This window comes from Saimiri boliviensis, chromosome 21 (genome assembly GCF_048565385.1).
Source record: "Saimiri boliviensis isolate mSaiBol1 chromosome 21, mSaiBol1.pri, whole genome shotgun sequence".
NCBI classification, from domain to species: Eukaryota; Metazoa; Chordata; class Mammalia; order Primates; family Cebidae; genus Saimiri; species Saimiri boliviensis.
This window is the reverse complement of record NC_133469.1, coordinates 23,195,497-23,216,807: the sequence shown is the minus strand read 5'-3', so window position 1 is coordinate 23,216,807 and position 21,311 is coordinate 23,195,497. Positions and strand designations below refer to the sequence as shown.

Below are 21,311 nucleotides of genomic sequence, written 5' to 3'. Positions count from 1 at the left end.
CAGGAGGAGACTCGGAAGAAGCCCAAGATGTCCATTGTGGCGTCCGCCCAACCCGGCGGCGAGCCCCTGTGCACCGTGGATGTGTGAGGGAGGTGGCATGGGCCAGGGCACGGGGGCCACCAGCGGCACTTCTGAGGAGACCAATAGTCACGCATCGTGCACCACAGTGTCAGGCCTCCGACCCAAGCTCCTCCCCTGTGGTCAACCTATTTGTGGGCCCAGCCTGAGGGTGGAGGCTCTGGTGTACGGGGACAGCCACGGCCACACAGCACACACGTGGAGCAGCGGCTCTTCCTGGGAAGCCCCAGGCCTAAATAGACGGACTCAGCGACTGCACCAGTGGCAGCTGGTGACTGGACAGCGGTGGCCCTGCTTCTGTGCACCTGCCGCAGGCTGTTTTTATGAAGGCTTTCATGAATTTTAGTACGTAATACGCACTGATGACACATGATGCTTGGATGGCAGATGAGGGGATGGCTGAGTCCTGTGGCTGGCCCGCGATGCCAGGTGGCCCTTGTGCCCAGGGCGCCTGCAGGGTTGCTGCAGGGACCCAGTCAGGAAGCACACATGGTGCCCTGCCCCTACCTGCCTTCTGTGTTTTCCTTTCTTTGTAAAGGTAGAACAGAAAGGAGCATTTTAAACCTTTTGGGCTTAAAATAAGCAGAATTTTAGCATCAGAACTACTTTTCTGGGATTGCAGGCAAACCATTAAGGTGGTCTCTCTCCAGTCTGGACATGATGCCAGCGAGGACAACGTCCTGCCACCTCCCCAGAGTTGCCCTGGCCTCCTGGGCCCCTTTTTCTGATGAAGTCTTAACGCCCTAAACACACCTCCCTATACACTGAGGCCCTGCCTTTGCTGGCCTCCGGCAACAGTTTTTTACAAAGATTTTTTGCAGTTGAGTCCATACGTCCATCCATTGATTTTTTTTAAAGCTTTTGTGATATTTTAGCATTTGGAAAGAGACTTTAACAGTGAGAGTAGAAGGTAGATTTGAAATCATGCATTTTAGCAAGTGGACTTGTTTAAACAGGAAGCAGGGGCCTTCAGCGTAGCCCATTCTTGATCCAGGGCTGTCACCTGTGACAGTGGCTTCTCTGGATGTCAAAGGCAGCTGCTCTGTGCAGCCAGGCCCAGTGCCCAGCTGGCTTCTCTACTGGTGGCCCCTGTGGACGGGTGTGGGATGGAAATGTGTTCCTGCCTGAGTCTGAGGCACCAGGGTGTGCTCAAAGGCAGGGCCTGGTGGTGGCGGCTGCCATTGGCCCTGTCTAGCAACTGTTCAGGGCAGTGTGTGCTTGTGGTGCACCATCTAGATCAAGAGTCCAGTGTTCTGCTGCCTCTGTGCTCCACCAAGTCCCCCACAGGTGGTACTGATGGCACCTTTTTTGTCAGAGAACAGTGTCAGCCCATGGGCCGCCCACAACATACCCCTCCCTCACCCACCGTGTGACCAAGGTTGGCCTCTGTGTTGACCTTTCAAAAAGAAACCCTCAACTCAAGTTGCTGTAATTAGATACCTGCTTCTGTCTTGCCTCCTGTCTGCAGCTGTGAATAGTCATTTACTGTGACTGTTGCCCTTAGCCAGCCAGATGCGCCTGTGAACCAGAGCTTTGTGCACAAGTGTTCCTCTAGAGGCTGGGGAACCTCACTGCGTCTTGCTGTTCCCAGGCAGCGCCACAGCAGGTGCTGCCATACCCTCATGGTCTCCCTGTTCCCCCAGCCTGTCTGCCAAGTGTGGGTGTGAATCATGTGCACACAGCTGTGCTTCAAGGCCGGGGCAGGGGAGCCTGTGCTGATGCCATCAAGGGCACTGGGCTGCGCCTGGAAGGCGAGCCTTGTCTGTCTGAACATATAAAGCAAACTGTCCAGAAGGGAATGGCTAGTGTCTTCATTCCAAGGGTGAGAGGCTGGCACCCTGTAGACCCTTGACTGGCCAGATACCCTCCTGGCCCCATTGCAGGCTGGACCCCACTTTTGAAACAGCTGAGCAGCACCCCAGTATGGTCCCTTCTTTGGCTGATGCCCTCTCTGCCAGGCTGAGGCCATGGAGGGGCCAGCTCATTGCCCAATGCTCTCCACCCCATCCACCTAGCTGATGCAGTCTCTACCTCCTCAAGTTTTAGCATCAGATTCAACATTCTGTTAAAAAGCTCTTGCTCTGACTCTCCCAACCATGCCGAAGGGCTTACAGAGCTGCCCAGGCCTAGTCAGGCCCTTTCTCTGACACCCAGGCCCCATGGGGACAAAAAGGAAGGCCCTGTGTTCAGAGCCCTGGCTCTCATCACAGAAACACTCTTCATTGAGCAGTTTATTCTGGCCCTCACAGCCTTGATTAGTTTACAAAGACCCTGTGGGTGGGGAACAGGCCACCGAAGCCTACCCTGCCTTCTTGGTCAGGGCCCCTACCCCCAGCAGCAGGCCAGTCCTGGTGGGGCACGGGGTTCTGCACCCTTTGGCTGCCCACTTCGGAACATCCTTGCCAGCAGGCCGTGCCTTTCCCCACCCCTGGGGTCTGGGGAGTCCCTTGGCTTCTGTTACCACGATGGGTCCTGGGCCTAAGATGAGGGGAAGGCCCTGGTTTTCTGAGGGCTGTCATCTGGGGACCTTGGTGTGGGTTGAGCTGGAGGGCTGTGGGGCCCCAAGACCCCTGTGCCATTGGGGTGCTCTACTCTCTCGAACAGGATGAGCATCTCACAGTGCGGGGTCTGCGGGAACAGGTCCACTGCCACGGCCTTGACCGGCCGGAAGGGAGCACCCTTCACCCGGTTAGATGGGGCTCTGCAGAGGCTGTGGGGGAAAAACGGGTGCCAGGGTCAAACAGTGGGCTAGTCAGGGGCTCTTGTGGGAGTTGGGAGCTTGGTGCCAGGCCTGCCCCCCTCCAGGCCCCTGCTGACACTCACTCCACAAAGTTGCCCATGGCTGCCCGGGGGTTGCAGGAGACGTACAGTAGCCGCCTGAGGTTCTCGGCTCTGCGGATGGCCAGGATCACTTTGGAATCTGAGGAGGCAGATACCAGCTGGGGCCCCACAGCCAGAGTGTACACAACGTGGTGAGCCACCCCGTATGTCCTTGTTCCCGGGCCACCTTTTTAAGCAGGAGCCACTCACGTAGGCCGGCACGGGGTGGGTCCAGGATGGCCACGAGGTGCTGGGAGGCCAGTCTGCTCACCAGGGCAGGCACCAGGTCCTCAGCCCTCCCGCAGTGGAACTCCACGTTACTCAGTTCTGAAGAGACGGCACCGTGGCCTGTCAGAGGGCTGCACACCTTCCCCACAGGGCCAGCCCTGGGGAACCCCTCGCCAAGGAGCCTGCTCGCCTGCTCTACCTGTCAGGCAGCCCCTGAGCCCAAGCCACTGCCGAGGCTAGCAGTAGGGGTCACAGCTGCCTGTCCCTGCCCCCGTCCACGGCCTTGCCACTCACCATTGTCCTGGGCATTCACCCGGGCGTCCTCCACAGCCTCTGGGCACAGCTCAACCCCGATGACTCTCTTCACCTTCTGAAACAGAAAAGCGTGATGTCAGCCCACCCCGGGCTACCTCACGGAGGGGAGTGCATGGGGTGACGGGGTCAGCTGTGGTGCCTTCAAGCTAGGGTCCATGGGGCTTTTGCGGGGTGGGGAGAAGGTGCCCTCCGTGGGGCAGGAGGGCTCACCCGGGCCAGGGCCAGGCCAATGGTGCCGGTGCCACAGCACACGTCCAGCACTGTGCTCTCTGTATCCAGCTGGGCCCAGTCCCGGATGACTGTGTAGAGTACCTCGGCCGCAGGTGTGTTCACCTGGGGGAAGGCAGTGCCCAGGATGTCAGCAGCCCCCCTCCTGTGGTGCCCTTGAGACCCACGTTCTTGGGTTCCTCCATCCTGCTGCCCACCTTGGTGCCCAACCTCTTCCCTGTCCTGTCCCCTCCTTTGACCAACTCTTGCTAATGCCCTCACCCTATCCCCAGCTTTTTTATTTTTATTTTTATTTTTTTTGAGACGGAGTTTCGCTCTTGTTACCCAGGCTGGAGTGCAATGGCGCGATCTCGGCTCACCGCAACCCCCGCCTCCTGGGTTCAGGCAATTCTCCTGCCTCAGCCTCCCGAGTAGCTGGGATTACAGGCACGCGCCACCACGCCAAGCTAATTTTTTGTATTTTTAGTAGAGACAGGGTTTCACCATGTTGACCAGGATGGTCTCGATCTCTCGACATCGTGATCCACCCGCCTCGGCCTCCCAAAGTGCTGGGATTACAGGCTTGAGCCACTGCACCCGGCCCCTATTTTTATTTTTTAATTAAGAGATGGGGTCTCGCTATGTTGCCCAGGCTGGAGTGCAGTGGCTATTCACAGGTGCGATCCCACTACTGATGAGCACAGGAGTTTTGACCTGCTCCGTTTCTGACCTGGGCCGGTTCACCCCTCCTTAGGCAACCTGGTGGAACCCCGCTCCCGGGAGGTTATCGTATTGATGCTGAATTTAATACAGACACCCGATCAGCAGAGCGCACTACAGCCCAGAACTCCTGGGCTCAAGCGATCCTCCCACCTCAGCCTCCCGAGTAGCTGGGACTACAGGCACGCGCCACCCTGCCTGGCAGCCCCCAGCTTTAAAAGCCAGGCCTGTGCTGAGAATGGCCTCCTCCCTGCCCCGATGGGTTGAGGGCTCATGAGGGCCAGCAGGCTGCACCCTTCCTGGCCCAGCAAGGGGCCTTTGCCTCCCACAATTCGCAACAGGGCTCCTGGAGTTACCCAACTGCAGCTCCCACCCCCACACCTGGCCCTCCAGCAGCTCCTGCCAGGCCTGTCTCCAAAAACCGCTGCTCCTGGTCCCCACAGCCTTCCTGCAGCAGTTGAGTGGGACAGTGAAACAGTGTTCCCCAGCCCAGAGGCCGCCACGGCCTCCCTCCTGCCAAGCCCAGAGCAGTGTCCTTTGGTAGTGCACTGAGGGCCACGCCTCAGCCACCTCATGACAAGAAGGGCCACTGCTGTGTGTACCTCTAGGTTGTCACGAATCAAAAAAGTGACCAACCTCTGTCCTACTTCACCCTCCCCCGTGGCTCCCCTGCCGATTCTCTCCCGTCATGTCCTAACGCTCCGTCAGGCTTCCCTCCACATGTCCCCATGCACACCGGGTACTCGGGGCTACCTGGAAGAAGGCGTGTGGAGAGATCCGGAAGGTCAGCCCTAGCAGGTCCTCGTGGATGCACTGGTCCCCTGCCACGTGCTCCAGGGGCAGGCCCTCCTGGCTGGGAGTCTTTCTGTGGGCAGAAGTGCAGGTCTTTCAGTGTCACAGCCCCCTGCAGGGACCCGTCCCAGGCAACGCGGGCTCCTCACCGCTGTCCCTCCTCCACGAAGTAGAGGCAGGTCACTCCACTGGCCCTGCCTGGCCCTGCCATGAAGTGCTGTGCGAGGGAGGCCTTCAGCTCTGCCAGCTCCTCAGGGTTCAGTTTCTGGAGTAAGTGGTGAAAAGGTCCCATCAGGCTGTGGCGAGGCCCACCCAGGCTAGGTATGTACCCCCCCCCCGAACAGGGCCGCCGCCTGAGACCTGGGGGTGGAAGTAGGCAATGGCCATGGCCTGGCGGCGGCGGCTAGTACGCACAGTCAGCTGCTTCCAGTGGCCTGTGTACGTCTCTGGGTCATATGCTGAGTATGGAGTGGACCTGTGGGAATCACGAGCTGGCTGGGTGCCCATGACTGGGGAAGCAGCCCTCTGCTCTCTCCCTGGGCCACACCTTCCTCCATGTGGCTGAAATGGCAGGTACCCCAGAATTCCCAGGGTGGGATCCCCACCCTCTGCTTCCGGACCACGCAGAACTTCCCAGGAGCCCTGTCACAGATCCTCACCGGATGTACTCCTGGAAGGCCTTCACCACCTGCTTGGTTGCTTCGGGGATGTGCACGGTGTCAAACGGGGCTGCCACGGCACACGTCCCGCCCTTGTACTTGCCGAGCCGACAGCCCACGGTGTTATCCTCCCCATCCACCCCGACGCCAACCAGAAACTCACACTTATTACGGTACTCGGTCTGCAGGGAGAGACAGCTGCACCTTACCCTGGCTGCCCAGCGCTTGTGCCCTGAAAACCCTCATTTCCCCACAGGGGCTGGCAGTCAAAACACAAGAGCGACAACCGAAAGGTATGTGATAAGTCACCAGAAGAAAACACAGAGCAACTGGAAAGGTGAGCAAAAGCAAAGTTTTTCAAAACCCAGTAGAGGGGTCTGTGGCCGCTGAAGTCGAGCCTGACCTGCTGGGGTGATGGCCTGACCCCCTCCAGTGGGCAGCAGGCTTTGTTGTGCCTGTGTCTCTGCTCCAGCAGCCAGGGCAGCAGGGCACGGTTGGTGCTCCCGATTTCCCTGTTAGAGGAGCAGATCTGTGGTTGGACTCCACCTACTGCCCCCCCCCCACCCCATGCCCGGCCACTCCCCAAATGGCCAGGCTCCTGCCCCTCCTTCGGGATGTCATTGTGCCCATGGTAACATGGGTGTCTCACTGGCTAGCTCCCAAAAGGGCTGCCAGAGCCCCGGCCAGGAGGGGTGCCTCCGACCTCACTCACTTGGCGAGTTTCTGCAGCACCTGCTCACACTCCAGCCGCTTCCGCTCAAGCTGCTCAGCATAGGGCACTGTCCAGAGAGGGGTCACTACATCGGCCACTCGTGTTGCCAGCGGCTCACTCTCACCCTCCTGTCGCCTCCTCCTGGCCATGGGGTCGGCCTTAGGCCGGGCCAGGCGCACACTGAGTGGGCGGCCTTTCCAGAGGGCACCATGCAAAACGCGCAGGGCCTTGTCCCTCTCTGCAGCGCTGCGAAATGTCACGAAGGCGCAGGGTGGTTGTCCAAAGAGTTTGGTTTTGTGGGGCTGCAGGCCAAACCGGGCCAGGAAGCGACGGACATCGCTGAAGCTGGCATGGCGAGGTACATTCTGCAGCTCCAGTTTGAAGATCTCAGAGGTGAACAGGTCATCCCTGATGTAGTTGTAGAGCCCAGGCTGAGGCCCCGACCCTGTAGCTGTCCCAGCCCCCTCTTCCTCTGCCTCCTGCAGGGCTGCTGGGGCTGCAGGGGGCACCGAGGCTGTAGGGCCGATCAGGGCACTGCTGCTTTCCTGGCCACAACTCTCCATGGGCTCTGGGCCCTGTGTGGGGACAGATGGGGTGCTAGGGGGAGGACCAGGCCCTGGGTTCTGGCCCCCCAGGTTCCCCTATGGCACACCCAGACCTCCGTCGGTGCACTCTGCACTCAGCCCTGTCCCTCCCCTGCCCCATTCTACCTTCCTGATCCCATTCCCGTATCCTTTCCTACTCCAAGGCACCCGTCTCTACCCTGCATCTTCTCTGGCAGATTTCCTGCCTCACCCTGCCTCCTCCCACCCCAACCCCGTCTCTACCCACCATCTCCCCGCACTCTACCTCGTTGTCGAGGTTCTCACTCATCGCCCAGGTCGTTCTCCGCCTAGACCAGGGGCGCCACGGGGGCCGCCTGGCCACCTGGTCCTAGGCCCGTCACCCGAGAAGTGCTCAGAGGAGGGGGTGCCCAGAGAGCCCGTGCAACGCCGCGAGGTCGCCGCCACCGCCAGCCTCGCCCTGGGCGGGGCGGGAATCGAACCTGCGGTGCTCGGGTCCGGGCCTCAGGCTTGGGGCTGTACCGCCAGCCCGCCAGGGGCCCGCGCTGGCCGCTCGCTTCGCCCGCTACTCTTAGTCCGCCAGAGCGTGCCGCGGAGGCCAGGCGTCTCTATGATCCTGGCTTCCGGCAACATCATCGCCACGCGCCGGCTCCAACCCCCAACCACTTTAGCCAGGTCTAGAGGCGCGCGTGGCCGGGACGGAAGTGCGCGCGGGGGTCGCCGGGAGTGCGCCCTCCTCTGGCTGAAGGGCGGGCCGAGCATGCGCCGCGGGCGTTTTGGCGGGAAGCGCGGGGCGGGTCGGACAATGAGAATGTCCGCCGCATGAGCCAATAAAGCTATACTGGTTTTGAATCGCGGCGTGTTTCCCGCCGCGGAGGTCAGGGGTCGAGGTTCGGGTCGCGGGGCGGAGGGAAGAGCGGGCAGGCAGGAGGCGCCGGCGCCAGACGCGGAGGGAAAGAGCTACGAGTAGCCGCCGAGAGGCCGCGGAGCCAGCGACGACCGACCCAGCTGAGCCGCCGCCGCCGCCGCGCCCCCATGGCGGCCGCCAAGGTGCGGCCGGGCCCAAGCGGGGACAGGGTGGGCGTGCGGGGCCGATGGGACTGGGGCCGCTATCAGCGGCCACGTGGGCGGCCCGCGCCGCAGCCATCAACCCCCGCCCGTCTGTAGGGCCTCGGTGGCGCGGGGTCGGGGCGCGCGGGGCCTGGGGGCTCGAGGCCTGTAGAGTTGGGGCGTCTCGGGGTGCAGGCTCTGGGCCTGGGGGCTGCAGGGCGCCCGCGTGACCTTGGGGTGGGCTGGGGAGTGGCCGTTGCCACGCGAGGCGACCCTAGCCTCCGGGAACTGGAGCGGGCGGCAGGTTTCCTCCGGCTCGGCCCACTTGGGGCTTCCCACTAGTACGGTGCATTTATTACTTCCGCCGCCCACGCAGCACTTCATTCATTCGCTTCTCACGTCGCGAACCGCCACCGGCCTCTGGCAGAAGGTCGCGTTCTAGCGTGGGGCGCAGGCCCTGGACGCGCCGACCTAGGGGGCGGCTTGGTTGGCTGCGGTGTCCGGTTGAGTGAGTGCGGGCCGCTGCGGAGCCGCAGTACTGTGGGGACCAGGGAAGAGCAGTGAAAAGCTTATGTTTTCTTTTCCAGTTTGTGTTAAGGGTTTTAGTCTTGGGTCTCTTACTGGGTAGCTACGGCTCGTGTTCTGGAAGACTCCAACCTAAAATATGATTATTGGTGCTTTCCTATTCTCTAAATTGGGTCAGGATTTCATGACTTGTGCCAGTTATAGCTTCTCTACTTAATAATTTCCTAAACTGTGAAAAAATTGCTGGCAGAGCTGCGAATCCACTGTAAACCCCGGAAGTCCTGTAGCAACTTTTTCATTCTAGTAAGCAAGAGCACAACTTTTTCCAAATTAGTAAAAACTGAAAGGGTTACATTTTGCTTTAAGGGAACATTTCAAAATCCATTTCGACTTACCTTTGTGTCCTTTGATCTTCACACAGCAGCTATCATCTGTATTTTATGGATGAGGAAGAAACTGATGCTCAAAGAGATGCAGTTTCTCCCAGGCCACTCTCTGCAAGTGTTGGCTGCCTTGTAGGGTCCTCCATCAATCTGTGCACAGATGATTGATATCTGTGAATCGGGGGGAGGGGCCCAAGCTCTGGTGTCTTGCTGTAGGCTCACGTGCTGAGTCTGTGGAGCTGGGTGTAAATGCAAAAACCTTTCCTAGTGTGGAAGAGTGGGCTTAGCTTCTTGCTTTGGGGTGGAGTCCATCCTTGTATCCGAAGGCCCTTCACTGGTGGGGCTGACCACTGCAGGCACTGGCTGGGCTCTGGCTGTAAGCCAGATCCATAGGCCAGCAGTGTAACCTCTTCTGTCTGTCTCCGCAGGACACTCATGAGGACCATGATACTTCCACTGAGAATGCAGACGAGTCCAACCATGATCCTCAGTTTGAGCCAATAGTTTCTCTTCCCGAGCAAGAAATTAAAACGCTGGAAGAAGATGAAGAGGAACTTTTTAAAATGTAAGTACGCCGACCTCCTCGAAATAGGAATCTTAAGTGTTAAGGTCGAACTTACAGCTTTTATAGGCATCCAGGTCTTGGACTGACTTTTCATCAGACTGAGGCTGTTTAAAGGAAGGGCCTAAAGTTATTTGGTGACCGATCCATGTGGAAATTTAACCCATTCGTTGCATGACTTTGCCAGGTGCCCTTGCTGCCATGCAGCCAGTCGCATGGAAGGCGTCCATCATTGCTGCTCTGTCCACTGGCATGGCAGCCCTGCTGCCCTTCCTTGCACTGGCTTCTGAGGATCCAAGGATTCCCTTGGTTGAGCAGGGGTTTTTTTTTTTTTGCAGCATAGACTTTTTTGATGTTGTGAAACTTAGAAATCCCCCAGCCGGTGTTTTTAATACTCAAAATAATGCTTGCAATGATAACATGAAAAATAAAGGTGATGGTTTAGTTATTAAAGCCACTTAAAAAAAAAAACTGTACGTGTGCTTCTTAACACCCTCACTGAAGAGCTGGCTGCAGTGGTGTGTACCAGCCTTGTGTCTTGTGACAACGTCACAGCATTGTGGAGACTGTGGCCTGTCACCCACACTCAGTATTGCAACAGACACCTTTTTTTTTTTTGGAGACGGAGTCTTGCTCTGTCGCCAGGCTGGAGTGCAGTGGTGCAGTCTCGGCTCACTGCAACCTCCGCTTCCTGGGTTCAAGCGATTCTTCCGCCTCAGCCTCCTGAGTAGCTGGGACCACAGATACGCGCCACGGCTATTTTTTTTGTATTTTTAGTAGAGAGAGGGTTTCATCGTGTTGGCCAGGATGGTCTCCATCTCTTGATCTTGTGATCCACCCGTCTTGACCTCCCAGAGTGCTGGGATTACAGGCGTGAGCGACCGCGCCCAGCCAAACACTGTGTTTAGTTGCATACCTTAGTGAAAATGAGGTTGCAGTTTTTCCCTGTTCCGAGTTGATGGAGCCTCCCCCACCCTTGAAGTTGCTTCAAGAGTCCAGATTAAGATTGGGTTGCTCTGGGGTGGGAGAGGGAAGCAGAGAGGGTCATTCCTACTGTGAGTCTCCTCCAGGGAAGGGGGCCTGGGAAAGGATAACTGGGAGGGACACCTGTTTCACACTTTGGTCACAGAGGGTGATGGACATCTCCCTGAAGCCCCTGGGTGGCTGGGTCTTCACTCTGCTGATGTGTTGCTGTGGCCCCTGTTTGGGAGCAGCTCCTTCCTGGGGTGAAGTGCTTGCCCCTATCCCCTCACTGCCCACGTTGGGTGGGAGGTGTTCCTGGTGTCCTGGGCCTGGGCTCTCTCTGAGGGAGATGAGGCCACAGGGTGGGCCTGGGCATCTGCAGTAAAGCTCCAGGGGTGTCCTGTTGGGGAGCCTCGTGGCACAGTCTCCCTTGCCAGAATCATGTGGGGGCAGAGAGCAGAGTCGTCTGAGAGAGGCAGTGGAGCTGGGCGCAGAGGGAGGGCGCAGCCTGAGCCCCGAGAGTGGGCTGTTGGGTTCTGGGTACCCCGGTCCCCAGTGGGAGGGGCTGCTCCCGGGCAGGAGGGCTGGGTGTTGGCCAGGGCCTGTTGACTGAGCAGAGGCCTGGGCCTCTTCTCTGGGTTGGGGTCTCAGGGAGAACAGAGGCCATCTCATAGTTGAGGGATGCTGGGTATAGGGTGGCGGTCCTTGTCCTGCACCTGATCCATACTGTTCCCCCGAATCTCTGGGCTGGGGTGCTCTTGCACAGTGACTGTGGGATGCCCAGCCCAGGGGGCTTCTTTTCCTACATTGGGCCATTTCTCTCTCTCTCTCTCTCTCTCTCTCTCTCTTTCTCTTTGTCTCTCTCTCGCTCTCTCTCTCTCACACACACACACACACACACACACACACACACACCTCTGTTTTTACTTTCTTTCTTTCTTTCTTTTTTTTAATACGGTCCCTCTCTGTCATCCAGGCTGAGTGCAGTGGTGCGATCATGGCTCACTGCAGCCTTGATCTCCTGGGCTCAAGAGATCCTCCTGCCTCTGCCTCCTGAGTAGCTGGGATTACAGGCACCCGCCACTAAACCTGACTGATTTTTGTGTTTTCAGTAGAGACGGGGTTTCACTATGTTGGCCAGGCTGATTTTGAACTCCTAACCTCAGATGGCCTGCCTGCCTCAGCTTCGCCAAGTGCTGGGATTACAGGTGTGAGCCTCCGTGTCCAGTCGTCTAATTCTCTGGGTTGTAGAACTGGAATTCAAGATGACCTGGACTTTGTTGGGCTGCTGTGCTTTCTGATGGTGTCGTGACGGGCAGTTCTCGGAGCCTGAAGAAGGGCAGAGGTGTTGGTGGAGGCGTCAGGCCCTGAGCGCGGGGTTGTCCTGTGTCCTCTCGTGCAGGCGCCGCCTATGGGCTGCCAGCCTGCATTCCTAACCTGGCGGCTTTTCTTGTAGGCGGGCGAAACTGTTCCGGTTTGCCTCGGAGAACGACCTCCCAGAATGGAAGGAGCGAGGCACCGGCGATGTCAAGCTCCTGAAGCACAAGGAGAAGGGGACCATCCGCCTCCTCATGCGGCGGGACAAGACCCTGAAGATCTGTGCCAACCACTATAGTAGGTGGCCCAGCAGTCCCAGCAGCTCGGCCTGGGACCTTCGGGAAGATTCTTTCAGGGCTGACTGGGAACTGGGGAGCGTGTTATTACATGGAGCGTGCAAGTTTGTGGTGTGTTTGTTGAATTTAAAACCAGAAATACGTTTTTCAGACGTGCCTCTGAACTCAGAGCAGGCCCGCAGCGAAGCTTAGAGCACACGGGGGTGTGGAGGCAGCCAGACGGGAGGACACGGCGCCCAGGCTGGGCTCGGGACGAGGAGTGAGTGCTGCAGGGCAGGGCGAGGGGGCACTGTGTGTGTGTGTGTGTGTGTGTGTGTGTGTGTGTGTGTGTGGTGGGGGTGTGTGTGATACCTCTGGGGACGTGTCTAGGGGTGCGTGGTTGGGTGTGGTGTCTGGAGGGGTGGTGTTTGGGGGGTACATGTAGTGTCTGAAAGTGTGTGGCGTCTGGGGGTGTGCGTGTGGTGTTTGGAAGTGTGGTTGTGTGTGTGGTGTCGGGGTGTGCGTGTGGCGTCTGGGGTGTGTGTGGTGTTTGGACGTGTGTGGTGTCGGGGTCTGTGTGGTGTTTGGAAATGTGGTTGTGTGTGTGGCGTTGGGGGGATGTGTCGTGTTGGGGTCTGTGTGTGGTGTCTGGGATGTGTGTGTGGGGTTTGGAATTGTGGTTATGTGTGGTGTTGGGATGTGTGGTTGGACGCATGTGGTGTTTGAGGGGTGTGGTGTCCGGGGGTGTGTGTGTGTGAGATTGGGGACGTCGGGCAGTGTGAAGGTGGATGTGTGAGGTGCCCAGGCGCCAGCCTCCTCAGCTGTGCTGTGTTCCACCCTCACCAGGATCTTCCCTGGGGAGGGCACGGGGCTGGGGAGAAGGTGGCCGGGCCTTCAGCACCTGTGCAGCTGCAGAAGTAGACGACCTTGGGCAGATTCAGCCGAGAGCTCTAGCCACCCTGTGAGGGGCCCAGCGTGGCCTGGAAAGAAGTGGCAGTAGGTTGTCCCAAGTGTGTCTGGCTGCCAGCTGTCCTTAGATTGTGCTGCCCGGCTTGGTGGCATGTCTGGAAGTACACTTGTCTTGGGGTGTCTTTTGGTAAGCTTCCTAGTGTCGTTTGTTGAGTGTCATGCGTGTCCGGTGGGGCAGGGCCCTCATCCCAGGTGCAGGAGGACTGCTGGCAGGAGCCTGAGTGGCTCGGCCCTTATGGGCCATGCAGGGGGTTGGGCGGGGGTCTGCCTGTGCTGTGGGCACCTTGGTGCACGGCCTGGCCTGCCAGACTTCCTTGGGAACTGGCTCCTGGGTTCCCCACCCTCCCTGCCCAGCATGTCTAGTCCTGGGGAAGCTTGCACTCTGGCTGGTCCTCTTCCTCCTCAAGCCCAGCTTGAATCGTTTCCTCAGGGGTCTTCCCTGGTGCCCTGTGCTGCTCCCAGAGCCCGGTCAGGTTGCAGGTTATTGTGTGTGCATGGTGAGTTGGTCCTGGGCCCCTGGGCATCTGGGCAGAGCCATCTTGTGCCATCATGGGCCCTCGGTAGTGTCTTGTGCCCATCATGGGCCCTCGGTAGACAGGAAAAGTGGCAGTGGGTAGAGGCTGGCCTCTGGGTGGGGTGTCAGGGAGGCTGTGGGCTGGGCGTGAAGGGGGCATCCAGGAGGCCTGGCTGTGGCGGGCTGCAGTAGGCGAGATCCCCCCAGCTCCCACTTCCGACGGTGACATGTAGGGGTAGCCTGGGGGTGCTTGTGGCCTGGGCTAGGTGTGGGCACCACCTGGGATGCTCTGGGTTCTCAGGGAGCCGTTCTGAAGAGTGGTCGCCGGCAGGGTCATCTCCCCTTGGGGCTGCCTGTGCCTGAGGAGTTGCGGGGAGGCGTCCGCTGCAGGCCGGGGCTCTGTCTCCCGTGTCCTCCAGGCACCAGTCATGCGGGTGGGGTGTGCACTGCTGCGGGCTGCAGCCAGCCCCTGTGGGTTCCTTCCTGGCAACCGCCCCACTTTCCAGCCCTCGGTTGCCCCCCACTTTCAGATGGGCTGGCTCCATGTGTTGGGTTCCCTCGGGAAAGGCTGGGCCCCTTGGGCCTTGCGCCCTGACTTCTGACTGTGTGGTCGGGATCAGGACCAAGAGGATCGGTGTTGGGCTTGAGTGCAGCCCTGGAACTAGAGCTGGGGCCTGCTTTTCCGGCTCTGCTTCTCGGCATTTCTGGAGGTGGGGGTCTGTGTGCCAAGTGATCCTGCCCATGGCTCGAGTGGAGATGGCCTTATGGTCAGGGGGCCGCCTGTTCCTGATGAGGATGGTCCTGGTTTTAAGTGATTATGGGACATTTTTAAAGGTTTGAATAAAACTCAGGCCCTCTGGCACTTTGTTGAAGCCTGGTTCTCTGACCCCAGACGGACTGTCCCAGTGTTGTCTGAAGCAGACCCCGCAGGGTGCTCTGCGGCCAGGGCTGGGTGTGCTGGCCTTTCAGCCATCCTGCCGTCCTCACCATCTTCTCTCTCCTCAGTCACGCCGATGATGGAGCTGAAGCCCAATGCGGGTAGCGACCGTGCCTGGGTCTGGAACACCCATGCTGACTTCGCCGATGAGTGCCCCAAGCCAGAGTTGCTGGCCATCCGCTTCCTGAATGCTGAGAGTGAGCCAGGGGACCCTGGGGGACCCACCTGACTTGGGGATCACCTGCATGGCAGTGCGTCCGGTTATGTGCAACAAATGCTGTTGCCTCTTGGGGAGGGGGGTAGTAACTGGGGCGTGTGCAGTGTGGGCTGCCCTGCCCTGCTGTTTACTGAAGCCACAGGCAGTGCCTTCCCTCGTAAATGCAAAGCTGCCGAGTAGCTGCCGAACAGCGGCGTCCGCTCAGTCGCCTTGTGCCTGATGCTTTGGTTTCCTCTTTAAGTTCCAGTTCCTGTCAAGTGTTGTGGAGCCTGAGACCCGACCCAGGGCTTCCTCCCAGTGCTGATCCTCCTGCTCGCGGGGGCAAGGGGCCCCTCATGGTTGCCTGAGTGCCAGCAGGGGCTGGGATGTGTGGTTGGGTGCGTGTAGTGGTGTTTGGTAGGGGGTGTGTGTGTGTGTGTGTGTGTGTGAGATTGGGGGTGTCGCACAGTGTGAAGGTGGATGTCCGGATCATCCAAGCTGTGTCTGGTGGCTCCTGGAGGAATCGGTGGGTGCTGTGGCCTGGCACCTGGTAGCTGGCCATCTGGTGCTGAGTGACCTTGCCCTTGCTCCAGGAGTGGCAGCTGTTGAGGAGGAAGAGGACCAGCCAGAGTGCGCCCCATGGTGGGGAGCTGAGCCTGTGGCAGAGAGGGCCGGGCTCCACCACTCTGCCTAAACGGTTACAGTCAGAGGAAGGAGACAGAAGGCCAGGGCCAGTGTCAGATGCTCCAGCCCTTTCTTTGGACAGAAATTACCATGAAATGGGTCTTCTGCGAATCCTGGCTCTTCAGACCTGCCAGGGCATATCCCTTCCACTGCTCACAGCTCTTAAGAGTCTTTTCTCTCCCTTCCACACAGATGCACAGAAATTCAAAACAAAGTTTGAAGAATGCAGGAAAGAGATCGAAGACAGAGAAAAGAAAGGTGCTGTGGTGCCGTGGGTGGGGGGCTTCCTTGCAGACCCACTCTGCACCTGACTGCCCTTCCAGGCGGGTGCTTTTTCTGTCTGCCAGATAAACATTCCAGGGTGCTGTAGTGGCCACCTGACCTATCCAGGGAGATGCAGCTGCCTGGGGACACAGGTGCTTCCTGGGAAGCCCTGAGCACATCAGTGTTCCTGGACTCAGGTCCACCTGGGCGGGCGCTGGAGTCCGGGCACTGCCTGCAGCTCAGCAGAAGGTGCTTTCCGATGGTCCTCGGTTTGTCTCTCAGAGGGCTTGGTCCTCTGCCGTGAGGCTGGACTGCGGCTGTGGTGGCAGGTGGCCAGATGTCCCTGAGCAGCCTGACCGTGATCTAGGCCAGGCGTCCCCAAACTATGGGCCGCATGCGGCCCCCTGAGGCCATTTATCCGCCGCCCCCCCCCCCCCCCCCCGCTGCACTTCAGGAAGGGGCACCTCTTTCATTGGTGGTCAGTGAGAGGAGCACCGTATGTGGCAGCCCTCCAACGGCCTGAGGGACAGTGAACTGGCCCCCTGTGTAAAAAGTTTGGGGATGCCTGGTCTAGGCAGTGCTCACAGTGCATCCATTTGACCTCCTGTGGTCACTGGGTTTCAGGAAGACAGACTCCAGGAGGTGGCTTGGCCGGGCAGTAGTCTGTCCTGGGAGCGGGCGAGCTGCTGTGGGTGGGTGGCGGCGTCAGGACTGGCCTGGTGAGGGCCCTGCGTTGGAATGCACCGCGCTTCTGTTTTCTCACTGTGCTTCTTGTGTTTCGCAGGATCAGGCAAAAACGATCATGCTGAAAAAGTGGCGGAAAAGCTAGAAACTCTCTCGGTGAAGGAGACCAAGGAGGATGCGGAGGAGAAGCAATAAATCGTCTTATTTTATTTCCTTTTCCTCTTTCCTTTCCTTTTTTTAAAAACATTTTACCCTGCCCCTCTTTTTCGGTTTGTTTTTATTCTGTTTCGTTTTTACAAGGGACGTTATATAAAGAACTGAATTCAACATTCAGGTTGTTTTTTTTTTTTTTTCTAAGTTTTTGCCCTATTGAAGATGACTTCAGAAAATCCATTCCCCAGTCATGAAAATGTACTGTGCTAACTTTCTTTTCCATAGTGGAAACACTTATTTATAGTCATCAGAAATAGTGAATAAAAAACACGTTTGGAACCTGGACCAGACAGCAGGACTGCGCGTGTATGGGCCTCTGCTGTGGGCGCCGCGGGCGCTGCTCTCCTGAGCCCCTGGGGTGTGTCCGGGCCTGCGCGTGGTGACGGTGGGTGCTGCGCCTCACTGCAGCCTGGAGTTCCTGCCCTGGTGGCAGGTTGTGTATGTGTCTTGCTGTGGGCCTTGAAACTGAGGTGTCTGAGCTGGTGCTGGGGAGGGAATGTTTCCAGGGGTGTCTGGTGCCGGATGTGGCGCTGATGCAAGGCTGTGGGCTGGGCGGCGTGGGCTCTGCCGTGTCCAGGTGTGGCCTGGCTGCTGCTAGGGCTGAGGCAGGCTCCACTGCCCCTTATGGTTTGAACAGCCACTGCTATTTTCTGTGGTGAGGAAGGGTGGGCTTTCTGTGTTTTGGAGAGAGAAAGGAAGACCACCAGAGTACCTTGGCTTTGGAGCAGGGAGGCTGTAGCCAACTGAGTAGGTCTCTAGCATCGGCCAAGGCTGACTTTGGTTGGCCCCTGTGGCAGAGTGGCCCTTGCGGAGAGAAAGGCCAGCCTGGTACTGGGTGGGGCCCAGCCCTGTAGCCTTTCTGTTGGCAAGCCTTTTGTACCCTGGCTTTGGAGAAGACATCTGGGCTCTTGACCCCCTGGACTTGAAGTCCACACTTGGCGGCATTGGTTGCAGTTGTGGGCATCTGCAGTAACTTCAAATAAGATGTCTTCAATGATGCTGTTGGGGTTCGTCATGTATCATGGATTGTCTCTGCAGACGATGTCTTGAGTGTGTGGTCCCAACTGCCGTAAGGTGCCCTGTCACTGTTTGTCATGAACACCTGCCCAGGGTGCTTCATTGTGAGGTTGGCTGCCTGCTGCCATCACCTGTTCTTTCCCGCTCTCCACCTGGGCCTGGGCCCTATTCTCTCTGATCTCTGTGTGCCGTGTCCTGTCTGGTGACTGCCTGTCCTTGGTCCCTCTGGGCAGGGGTCCCCAACCCCTGGCCTGCCGACAGATACAAGTCTTTCCTGTTCAGAACTGGGCCACACAGCAGGAGGTGAGTGGTGGGTGAGCGAGCTTTACTGCCTGAGCACCCCCTCAGATGAGCAGAGGATTAGATACAGGAGTGTGAACCCTATTGTGAACTGCTCATGTGAGGAATCCAGGTTGCATGTTCTTTATGAGAATCTAATGCCTGATGATCTGAGGCGGAAGTTCATCCTGAAACCACTCCCCGACCCCTGGTTCATGGAGAAATTGTTTCCACCAACCTGGTCCCTGGTCCCGAAAAGGTGGGGGACCACTGCTCCAGTGGATGCACTTCCAGAGACAACTGCACTCAGGTTGGTTTATTTTTACATACATGGGAACCACTTAATGGTTCCCGTTTATAGAGAGGGTCTGTGGTCTCTCCCTCCTGAAGGAAGAGAACAATCATCAGTGGCACCTGGGGGTTGCAACATAACTCTGAGCAGCTCAGGAGAGAAGGCTGTGCCAGCCCCTGTGCTTTCCAGTGCCCTATATGTTCAGATAAACTTAGTAATGAACTATGGAAATGATCCCTGAAAGTATGGTCTTTGCTTTTGGTTTAAAAAGCCCACTGAGGATGTCTCACTGGCATCTTGACTGTCCTGTGAGCCCCGGCCCTCATCGTGCTCATGGACTGCTTGCCTCCCCAGGTTGGCTGGGGGACAGTGGTGCCCTTTGCACCCAAGAAGAGGTGAAGCCTGTTCCGTGCTGAGCAAGCTTGTGTTGGGAGGGTGGCGCCGTCCACTGCAGGTGGCAGCTTGCTGTGCTGCACTCCCGGTGACCCGTGGGGCCACAGGCTGGCAGGTCCCTGTGTCAGTTGGGGGTTTTGGTGTCTGAAAGGGAGGGCCCCATGCATGGGCTGGAGCTTCCGGGAGGGAAGCCCTTGGCTGGGACAGACCCCCCCCAGCACAGAAAGGATGGTTAGTATTCTGTCTTTGATTTGGGGTTCCAGTAAAATCCCATGCTGACTGCCTTCCTCTGGGGATGGGAGAAATGTCTCCAAGGGAGAGTCCCCGACAGTGGGAAGGCTCCTTGGAAAGGCTGGGAGACAGCGCCATCCAGTGCTGGGGCTGTGTTGCAGGGCGTGGTTGAAGAAGCATGTGGACACGGCAGGATGTGCTGTGCTGCGGAAGGGAGCTGTGCTGGAGGAGAGAACGCATCCCCATACGGCCCCACGGGACCACAGGGTAGGCTACCCAAGGACGTCCATGTGGGCGCTTGGGCCAGCCCCCCAGCCCGGTGTGTTTCCAGTGGGCCCTCTTTGGCAGGCAGTGGTGAGCGGAATGGGGTCCTGCGGGTGCTGGGGATTGATTGTGTGAGCCATGCAGTGCGGTTCAGCCTTCCGTCCCGGGTCTGTCCACTGGGCTGCAGGCTGGGGAGCCTCCTGCTGTTTGCTTCATTTTCCTTTTCCCTGGGGTCTTAGCTCTTCTTGGGGAGGAAGCTGGGCCATGGGCTTGGCAGCCATGTGGGTGGGGGAGGCCAGTGCCAGCCTCCCTCGGTTCTGTCTCCAGCAGTGGGTCTGCACCACTCGGGACACCTCTGCGTTAAGGAAAAGGGACTCTAAGTCTAAATGCAATGGTTGACACCTGTAATTCCAGCGCTTTGGGAGGCGAAGGCGGGAGGATCTCTTCAGGTCAGGAGTCCAAGACCAGCTTGGGTAATATAATGTGACACCATCTCTACAAAAAAAAAAAGCCGGGCATGGTGGTGCACATCTGTGGTCCCAGCTACTTGGGAAGCTGAGGTGGGAAGGAAGTTGAGGTGGGAGGATTGCTTGAGCCCTGGAGGTTGAGATTTCAGTGAGCTATGATTGCACCACCGCACTCCAGCCTGGGCAGCAGCAGAGCGAGCCCCTGTTGTTAAAAATTCAAGAGAAAAGGGATCTCACCAAGTAGGCCTGATTCCGCTTCCCACGGTCAGCATTTGGCAGTTGTCTCCAGGGTTCAGCTGGTGGAGGAAGGTGATAGTCCTGGCACCCTGCACAGAGCATGGGCATGGAGTCAGACCGAGACCCTGAGGGGCTCTATGGTGTGTGTCATTAGAGGAGGCACTTTCTGGAGGAGGGCCGGAGCAAGGGAGAGGCTGGGGATGGGCGCCAGGTGGCAGCTGTGCTGCCAACTGAGAGGCTCGCTGGTGGCCGCTGCAGAGCCCAGGTAAGGAGGCATCTGCTGCTGTGGGGTCTCACCCAGGCTCACCTTGTGCGCAGAGACCCCTCCACTGCCTCAGAGCTAGGCAGCGCTTGGGAGCGCCTCGTGCTGGGCCTGTGGAGCAGGGCACCCTGAGAGCAGCGCTTACCACCAGCGCTGCCTGGGAGAAAGCCCATCACCATTTCTGCTGTGCACTAGTTGCATTAAGGGCTGGGTCGCTGGCTCCCAGCCCCAGAACCTTTCTCCAGCAGCAAGCAGCCCACAGCCCTGGCCTGCCCACCCTGAGGAGCTGGGGCCTCCAGGCCAAGGAGCCTCGTGCTTGTGCAGCAGTGTAGGACTGCACGGGCTTCTGGTGGTAGAGGAGCAGACACAGGGCTGGGGGCGATGGGTGAGGCACCCCCACAGATCTCCACCTGGGGAGGGGTCTAATGGGTCTGGGTTTCGTAACAGGGGGCGCTGGGGGCATGGTGGAGTGGCTGAGGACAATGACCCTCGCCGGGGAGGCTCCGGAGCTTGACCGAGCAGGCGGAGGTCGCCTGCTCCGCCAAGGGGGACCCGCCCGAGGCCCCGCCCCGCCCCGCCCACAGCGCCGACGGCCCCGGCCCAGTCCACCTTAAGCGGCGGCGGGGCGGGTGGGATTTCCTGCAGCAGGGGGCGCGCCGGGCCTATTGGGCAGGGCCGGGGCGCCGGGCTTCCCAAGGGGCCCCGCCTTGGGGACGATGGGGGCTCCAGGCGACCCTCTCTCGAGGCTGTAGCTCAGGCCAGGACGCGGAGGGCCGGGTGCCCGCTGGCCGGGCTCCTCCAGCCCAGTGGTCCGCGGGAGGGCTGCGATGCGGTCAGGGGCAGGCAGCCACGGCAGCGCCGCGGCGTCACACCCGCGCCCCTTCGTGAATGCCGGGGGGCTCCAGACGAGCGGGGTCGTTAGACGGAGGACTGCGCCCACAGACGCCCCCGAGGCCACCTGCGCGCCTCCGCGGCCTGGGACTAGGGGGGCCTGACCTTCATCGCGGTGCCCACAGGCCGGCCGGGCCGCAGGGGTGCGTGGGTGCGCGGCCCCCGAGAGCCGCGGACGCCCGCCGGCCGGGGGTCTCCGAGGCTGCGGGGCCCCGCCCCCTCCGAGGGTCCCGCGAGCCGGTGGGCGGGCCCCGGGCCCCGTGGACTCGCCACGCCTCGGCCCGTCCCACCGCGGCCCCCGGCGCCCGGTCCACCTTAAGGGGCGCGCTGACATCAGCGCGCCGCCGC

The 21,311-nt window shown here is 59.2% G+C and overlaps 3 protein-coding genes, 1 long non-coding RNA gene and 1 other non-coding gene across 7 annotated transcripts in view; 3 read left to right on the top strand and 2 right to left on the bottom strand.

The window, feature by feature from the left end:
* DGCR8 (DGCR8 microprocessor complex subunit) overlaps window positions 1-1,872 on the top strand; it is a 34,087-nt gene extending 32,215 nt beyond the window's left edge. For all 3 annotated transcript variants that reach the window (XM_074390921.1, XM_074390922.1, XM_039462545.2), the window contains one exon: window positions 4-1,872. In XM_074390921.1, coding sequence (XP_074247022.1) covers window positions 4-87 — 84 coding nt within the window. In that variant the 3' untranslated portion in view covers window positions 88-1,872. The remainder of the gene's footprint in view (window positions 1-3) is intronic.
* A 422-nt stretch (window positions 1,873-2,294) lies between these two features.
* TRMT2A (tRNA methyltransferase 2 homolog A) lies at window positions 2,295-7,804 on the bottom strand. Its single transcript, XM_003942682.4, has 12 exons — window positions 7,381-7,804; window positions 6,532-7,106; window positions 6,223-6,331; window positions 5,820-6,001; window positions 5,521-5,635; window positions 5,310-5,425; window positions 5,122-5,233; window positions 3,652-3,774; window positions 3,421-3,496; window positions 3,109-3,225; window positions 2,902-2,998; window positions 2,295-2,788 (listed from the first exon to the last, which is right to left on the bottom strand). Exons 1-12 carry the CDS (start codon window positions 7,402-7,404, stop codon window positions 2,557-2,559), a joined length of 1,878 nt encoding a protein of 625 aa, XP_003942731.1. The 5' UTR covers window positions 7,405-7,804; the 3' UTR covers window positions 2,295-2,556.
* Window positions 7,805-7,883: 79 nt separating this feature from the next.
* Window positions 7,884-16,750, top strand: RANBP1 (RAN binding protein 1). The gene is made up of 6 exons (XM_039462549.2): window positions 7,884-8,144; window positions 9,481-9,617; window positions 12,034-12,191; window positions 14,658-14,786; window positions 15,662-15,727; window positions 16,518-16,750. The coding sequence occupies exons 1-6, from the start codon at window positions 8,130-8,132 to the stop codon at window positions 16,610-16,612; spliced, it is 600 nt and encodes a 199-aa protein (XP_039318483.1). The 5' UTR covers window positions 7,884-8,129; the 3' UTR covers window positions 16,613-16,750.
* LOC120361097 (small nucleolar RNA SNORA77) lies at window positions 15,760-15,887 on the top strand. Its single transcript, XR_005577457.1, has one exon. It is a non-coding gene; the product is annotated as a small nucleolar RNA SNORA77 (small nucleolar RNA).
* Window positions 16,751-16,752: 2 nt separating the features above from the next.
* LOC120361066 (uncharacterized) lies at window positions 16,753-21,295 on the bottom strand. The gene is made up of 3 exons (XR_012515441.1): window positions 20,682-21,295; window positions 19,811-19,899; window positions 16,753-19,601 (listed from the first exon to the last, which is right to left on the bottom strand). It is a non-coding gene; the product is annotated as an uncharacterized LOC120361066 (long non-coding RNA).
* Window positions 21,296-21,311: the final 16 nt, after the last annotated feature.